We start from the raw sequence: 7,281 nt of genomic DNA on the forward strand, positions 1-7,281 counted from the left end.
ACTACCGACTCTGAAGGTGAAGTCGTTACCACTTCTACCACCTACCCAGTCACCTCATCAGGTGTTCCAGCTCCAGTCACTACTGTTGTATCCTCTGGTAGCCACACCGAAACTGATGTCATCTCTTTCTACACCACTACCGACTCTGAAGGTGAAGTCGTTACCACTTCTACCACCTACCCAGTCACCTCTTCTGGTGTTCCAGCTCCAGTCACTACTGTCGTATCCTCTGGTAGCCACACCGAAACCGACGTCATCTCTTTCTACACCACTACCGACTCTGAAGGTGAAGTCGTTACCACTTCTACCACCTACCCAGTCACCTCATCAGGTGTTCCAGCTCCAGTCACTACTGTTGTATCCTCTGGTAGCCACACCGAAACCGATGTCATCTCTTTCTACACCACTACCGACTCTGAAGGTGAAGTCGTTACCACTTCTACCACCTACCCAGTCACCTCTTCTGGTGTTCCAGCTCCAGTCACTACTGTTGTATCCTCTGGTAGCCACACCGAAACCGACGTCATCTCTTTCTACACCACTACCGACTCTGAAGGTGAAGTCGTTACCACTTCTACCACCTACCCAGTCACCTCTTCTGGTGTTCCAGCTCCAGTCACTACTGTTGTATCCTCTGGTAGCCACACCGAAACCGATGTCATCTCTTTCTACACCACTACCGACTCTGAAGGTGAAGTCGTTACCACTTCTACCACCTACCCAGTCACCTCTTCTGGTGTTCCAGCTCCAGTCACTACAGTTGTATCCTCTGGTAGCCACACCGAAACTGATGTAATCTCTTTCTACACCACTACCGACTCTGAAGGTGAAGTCGTTACCACTTCTACCACCTACCCAGTCACCTCTTCTGGTGTTCCAGCTCCAGTCACTACTGTTGTATCCTCTGGTAGCCACACCGAAACCGACGTCATCTCTTTCTACACCACTACCGACTCTGAAGGTGAAGTCGTTACCACTTCTACCACCTACCCAGTCACCTCTTCTGGTGTTCCAGCTCCAGTCACTACAGTTGTATCCTCTGGTAGCCACACCGAAACCGATGTCATCTCTTTCTACACCACTACCGACTCTGAAGGTGAAGTCGTTACCACTTCTACCACCTACCCAGTCACCTCTTCTGGTGTTCCAGCTCCAGTCACTACTGTTGTATCCTCTGGTAGCCACACCGAAACTGATGTCATCTCTTTCTACACCACTACCGACTCTGAAGGTGAAGTCGTTACCACTTCTACCACCTACCCAGTCACCTCTTCTGGTGTTCCAGCTCCAGTCACTACTGTCGTATCCTCTGGTAGCCACACCGAAACCGATGTCATCTCTTTCTACACCACTACCGACTCTGAAGGTGAAGTCGTTACCACTTCTACCACCTACCCAGTCACCTCTTCTGGTGTTCCAGCTCCAGTCACTACTGTTGTATCCTCTGGTAGCCACACCGAAACCGATGTCATCTCTTTCTACACCACTACCGACTCTGAAGGTGAAGTCGTTACCACTTCTACCACCTACCCAGTCACCTCATCAGGTGTTCCAGCTCCAGTCACTACTGTTGTATCCTCTGGTAGCCACACCGAAACCGATGTCATCTCTTTCTACACCACTACCGACTCTGAAGGTGAAGTCGTTACCACTTCTACCACCTACCCAGTCACCTCTTCTGGTGTTCCAGCTCCAGTCACTACTGTTGTATCCTCTGGTAGCCACACCGAAACCGATGTCATCTCTTTCTACACCACTACCGACTCTGAAGGTGAAGTCGTTACCACTTCTACCACCTACCCAGTCACCTCTTCTGGTGTTCCAGCTCCAGTCACTACTGTTGTATCCTCTGGTAGCCACACCGAAACCGACGTCATCTCTTTCTACACCACTACCGACTCTGAAGGTGAAGTCGTTACCACTTCTACCACCTACCCAGTCACCTCATCAGGTGTTCCAGCTCCAGTCACTACTGTTGTATCCTCTGGTAGCCACACCGAAACCGACGTCATCTCTTTCTACACCACTACCGACTCTGAAGGTGAAGTCGTTACCACTTCTACCACCTACCCAGTCACCTCTTCTGGTGTTCCAGCTCCAGTCACTACTGTTGTATCCTCTGGTAGCCACACCGAAACCGATGTCATCTCTTTCTACACCACTACCGACTCTGAAGGTGAAGTCGTTACCACTTCTACCACCTACCCAGTCACCTCATCAGGTGTTCCAGCTCCAGTCACTACTGTTGTATCCTCTGGTAGCCACACCGAAACCGATGTCATCTCTTTCTACACCACTACCGACTCTGAAGGTGAAGTCGTTACCACTTCTACCACCTACCCAGTCACCTCTTCTGGTGTTCCAGCTCCAGTCACTACAGTTGTATCCTCTGGTAGCCACACCGAAACTGATGTAATCTCTTTCTACACCACTACCGACTCTGAAGGTGAAGTCGTTACCACTTCTACCACCTACCCAGTCACCTCATCAGGTGTTCCAGCTCCAGTCACTACTGTTGTATCCTCTGGTAGCCACACCGAAACCGACGTCATCTCTTTCTACACCACTACCGACTCTGAAGGTGAAGTCGTTACCACTTCTACCACCTACCCAGTCACCTCATCAGGTGTTCCAGCTCCAGTCACTACTGTTGTATCCTCTGGTAGCCACACCGAAACCGATGTCATCTCTTTCTACACCACTACCGACTCTGAAGGTGAAGTCGTTACCACTTCTACCACCTACCCAGTCACCTCATCAGGTGTTCCAGCTCCAGTCACTACTGTTGTATCCTCTGGTAGCCACACCGAAACCGATGTCATCTCTTTCTACACCACTACCGACTCTGAAGGTGAAGTCGTTACCACTTCTACCACCTACCCAGTCACCTCTTCTGGTGTTCCAGCTCCAGTCACTACAGTTGTATCCTCTGGTAGCCACACCGAAACTGATGTAATCTCTTTCTACACCACTACCGACTCTGAAGGTGAAGTCGTTACCACTTCTACCACCTACCCAGTCACCTCATCAGGTGTTCCAGCTCCAGTCACTACTGTTGTATCCTCTGGTAGCCACACCGAAACCGACGTCATCTCTTTCTACACCACTACCGACTCTGAAGGTGAAGTCGTTACCACTTCTACCACCTACCCAGTCACCTCTTCTGGTGTTCCAGCTCCAGTCACTACTGTTGTATCCTCTGGTAGCCACACCGAAACCGATGTCATCTCTTTCTACACCACTACCGACTCTGAAGGTGAAGTCGTTACCACTTCTACCACCTACCCAGTCACCTCATCAGGTGTTCCAGCTCCAGTCACTACTGTTGTATCCTCTGGTAGCCACACCGAAACCGATGTCATCTCTTTCTACACCACTACCGACTCTGAAGGTGAAGTCGTTACCACTTCTACCACCTACCCAGTCACCTCTTCTGGTGTTCCAGCTCCAGTCACTACAGTTGTATCCTCTGGTAGCCACACCGAAACCGATGTCATCTCTTTCTACACCACTACCGACTCTGAAGGTGAAGTCGTTACCACTTCTACCACCTACCCAGTCACCTCATCAGGTGTTCCAGCTCCAGTCACTACAGTTGTATCCTCTGGTAGCCACACCGAAACCGATGTCATCTCTTTCTACACCACTACCGACTCTGAAGGTGAAGTCGTTACCACTTCTACCACCTACCCAGTCACCTCATCAGGTGTTCCAGCTCCAGTCACTACTGTTGTATCCTCTGGTAGCCACACCGAAACCGATGTCATCTCTTTCTACACCACTACCGACTCTGAAGGTGAAGTCGTTACCACTTCTACCACCTACCCAGTCACCTCTTCTGGTGTTCCAGCTCCAGTCACTACTGTTGTATCCTCTGGTAGCCACACCGAAACCGACGTCATCTCTTTCTACACCACTACCGACTCTGAAGGTGAAGTCGTTACCACTTCTACCACCTACCCAGTCACCTCATCAGGTGTTCCAGCTCCAGTCACTACTGTTGTATCCTCTGGTAGCCACACCGAAACCGACGTCATCTCTTTCTACACCACTACCGACTCTGAAGGTGAAGTCGTTACCACTTCTACCACCTACCCAGTCACCTCTTCTGGTGTTCCAGCTCCAGTCACTACTGTTGTATCCTCTGGTAGCCACACCGAAACCGACGTCATCTCTTTCTACACCACTACCGACTCTGAAGGTGAAGTCGTTACCACTTCTACCACCTACCCAGTCACCTCATCAGGTGTTCCAGCTCCAGTCACTACAGTTGTATCCTCTGGTAGCCACACCGAAACCGATGTCATCTCTTTCTACACCACTACCGACTCTGAAGGTGAAGTCGTTACCACTTCTACCACCTACCCAGTCACCTCTTCTGGTGTTCCAGCTCCAGTCACTACTGTTGTATCCTCTGGTAGCCACACCGAAACCGACGTCATCTCTTTCTACACCACTACCGACTCTGAAGGTGAAGTCGTTACCACTTCTACCACCTACCCAGTCACCTCATCAGGTGTTCCAGCTCCAGTCACTACTGTTGTATCTTCTGGTAGCCACACCGAAACCGATGTCATCTCTTTCTACACCACTACCGACTCTGAAGGTGAAGTCGTTACCACTTCTACCACCTACCCAGTCACCTCTTCTGGTGTTCCAGCTCCAGTCACTACTGTTGTATCCTCTGGTAGCCACACCGAAACCGATGTCATCTCTTTCTACACCACTACCGACTCTGAAGGTGAAGTCGTTACCACTTCTACCACCTACCCAGTCACCTCTTCTGGTGTTCCAGCTCCAGTCACTACTGTTGTATCCTCTGGTAGCCACACCGAAACCGACGTCATCTCTTTCTACACCACTACCGACTCTGAAGGTGAAGTCGTTACCACTTCTACCACCTACCCAGTCACCTCATCAGGTGTTCCATCTCCAGTCACTACTGTTGTATCCTCTGGTAGCCACACCGAAACCGATGTCATCTCTTTCTACACCACTACCGACTCTGAAGGTGAAGTCGTTACCACTTCTACCACCTACCCAGTCACCTCTTCTGGTGTTCCAGCTCCAGTCACTACTGTTGTATCCTCTGGTAGCCACACCGAAACCGATGTCATCTCTTTCTACACCACTACCGACTCTGAAGGTGAAGTCGTTACCACTTCTACCACCTACCCAGTCACCTCTTCTGGTGTTCCAGCTCCAGTCACTACTGTTGTATCCTCTGGTAGCCACACCGAAACCGATGTCATCTCTTTCTACACCACTACCGACTCTGAAGGTGAAGTCGTTACCACTTCTACCACCTACCCAGTCACCTCTTCTGGTGTTCCAGCTCCAGTCACTACAGTTGTATCCTCTGGTAGCCACACCGAAACCGACGTCATCTCTTTCTACACCACTACCGACTCTGAAGGTGAAGTCGTTACCACTTCTACCACCTACCCAGTCACCTCTTCTGGTGTTCCAGCTCCAGTCACTACTGTTGTATCCTCTGGTAGCCACACCGAAACCGATGTCATCTCTTTCTACACCACTACCGACTCTGAAGGTGAAGTCGTTACCACTTCTACCACCTACCCAGTCACCTCATCAGGTGTTCCAGCTCCAGTCACTACAGTTGTATCCTCTGGTAGCCACACCGAAACCGATGTCATCTCTTTCTACACCACTACCGACTCTGAAGGTGAAGTCGTTACCATTTCTACCACCTACCCAGTCACCTCATCAGGTGTTCCAGCTCCAGTCACTACTGTTGTATCCTCTGGTAGCCACACCGAAACTGATGTCATCTCTTTCTACACCACTACCGACTCTGAAGGTGAAGTCGTTACCACTTCTACCACCTACCCAGTCACCTCTTCTGGTGTTCCAGCTCCAGTCACTACTGTTGTATCCTCTGGTAGCCACACCGAAACCGATGTCATCTCTTTCTACACCACTACCGACTCTGAAGGTGAAGTCGTTACCACTTCTACCACCTACCCAGTCACCTCTTCTGGTGTTCCAGCTCCAGTCACTACTGTTGTATCCTCTGGTAGCCACACCGAAACCGACGTCATCTCTTTCTACACCACTACCGACTCTGAAGGTGAAGTCGTTACCACTTCTACCACCTACCCAGTCACCTCATCAGGTGTTCCAGCTCCAGTCACTACTGTTGTATCCTCTGGTAGCCACACCGAAACCGATGTCATCTCTTTCTACACCACTACCGACTCTGAAGGTGAAGTCGTTACCACTTCTACCACCTACCCAGTCACCTCATCAGGTGTTCCAGCTCCAGTCACTACTGTTGTATCCTCTGGTAGCTACACCGAAACCGACGTCATCTCTTTCTACACCACTACCGACTCTGAAGGTGAAGTCGTTACCACTTCTACCACCTACCCAGTCACCTCATCAGGTGTTCCAGCTCCAGTCACTACTGTTGTATCCTCTGGTAGCCACACCGAAACCGACGTCATCTCTTTCTACACCACTACCGACTCTGAAGGTGAAGTCGTTACCACTTCTACCACCTACCCAGTCACCTCTTCTGGTGTTCCAGCTCCAGTCACTACTGTTGTATCCTCTGGTAGCCACACCGAAACCGATGTCATCTCTTTCTACACCACTACCGACTCTGAAGGTGAAGTCGTTACCACTTCTACCACCTACCCAGTCACCTCATCAGGTGTTCCAGCTCCAGTCACTACTGTTGTATCCTCTGGTAGCCACACCGAAACCGACGTCATCTCTTTCTACACCACTACCGACTCTGAAGGTGAAGTCGTTACCACTTCTACCACCTACCCAGTCACCTCTTCTGGTGTTCCAGCTCCAGTCACTACTGTTGTATCCTCTGGTAGCCACACCGAAACCGACGTCATCTCTTTCTACACCACTACCGACTCTGAAGGTGAAGTCGTTACCACTTCTACCACCTACCCAGTCACCTCTTCTGGTGTTCCAGCTCCAGTCACTACAGTTGTATCCTCTGGTAGCCACACCGAAACCGATGTCATCTCTTTCTACACCACTACCGACTCTGAAGGTGAAGTCGTTACCACTTCTACCACCTACCCAGTCACCTCTTCTGGTGTTCCAGCTCCAGTCACTACTGTTGTATCCTCTGGTAGCCACACCGAAACTGATGTCATCTCTTTCTACACCACTACCGACTCTGAAGGTGAAGTCGTTACCACTTCTACCACCTACCCAGTCACCTCTTCTGGTGTTCCAGCTCCAGTCACTACTGTCGTATCCTCTGGTAGCCACACCGAAACCGATGTCATCTCT

At 50.5% G+C, this 7,281-nt stretch overlaps 1 protein-coding gene across 1 annotated transcript; it reads left to right on the plus strand.

Moving 5' to 3' along the window:
• On the plus strand, positions 1-7,281 carry Kpol_241p1 (uncharacterized protein; the record flags this gene model as incomplete). Its single annotated transcript, XM_001642181.1, has 1 exon — positions 1-7,281. A coding segment is annotated over one exon (7,281 nt), but the record flags the coding sequence as incomplete, so codon positions are not given.

Source organism: Vanderwaltozyma polyspora, genomic scaffold (assembly GCF_000150035.1).
Source record: "Vanderwaltozyma polyspora DSM 70294 KpolScaffold241 genomic scaffold, whole genome shotgun sequence".
Lineage (NCBI taxonomy): Eukaryota > Fungi > Ascomycota > Saccharomycetes > Saccharomycetales > Saccharomycetaceae > Vanderwaltozyma > Vanderwaltozyma polyspora.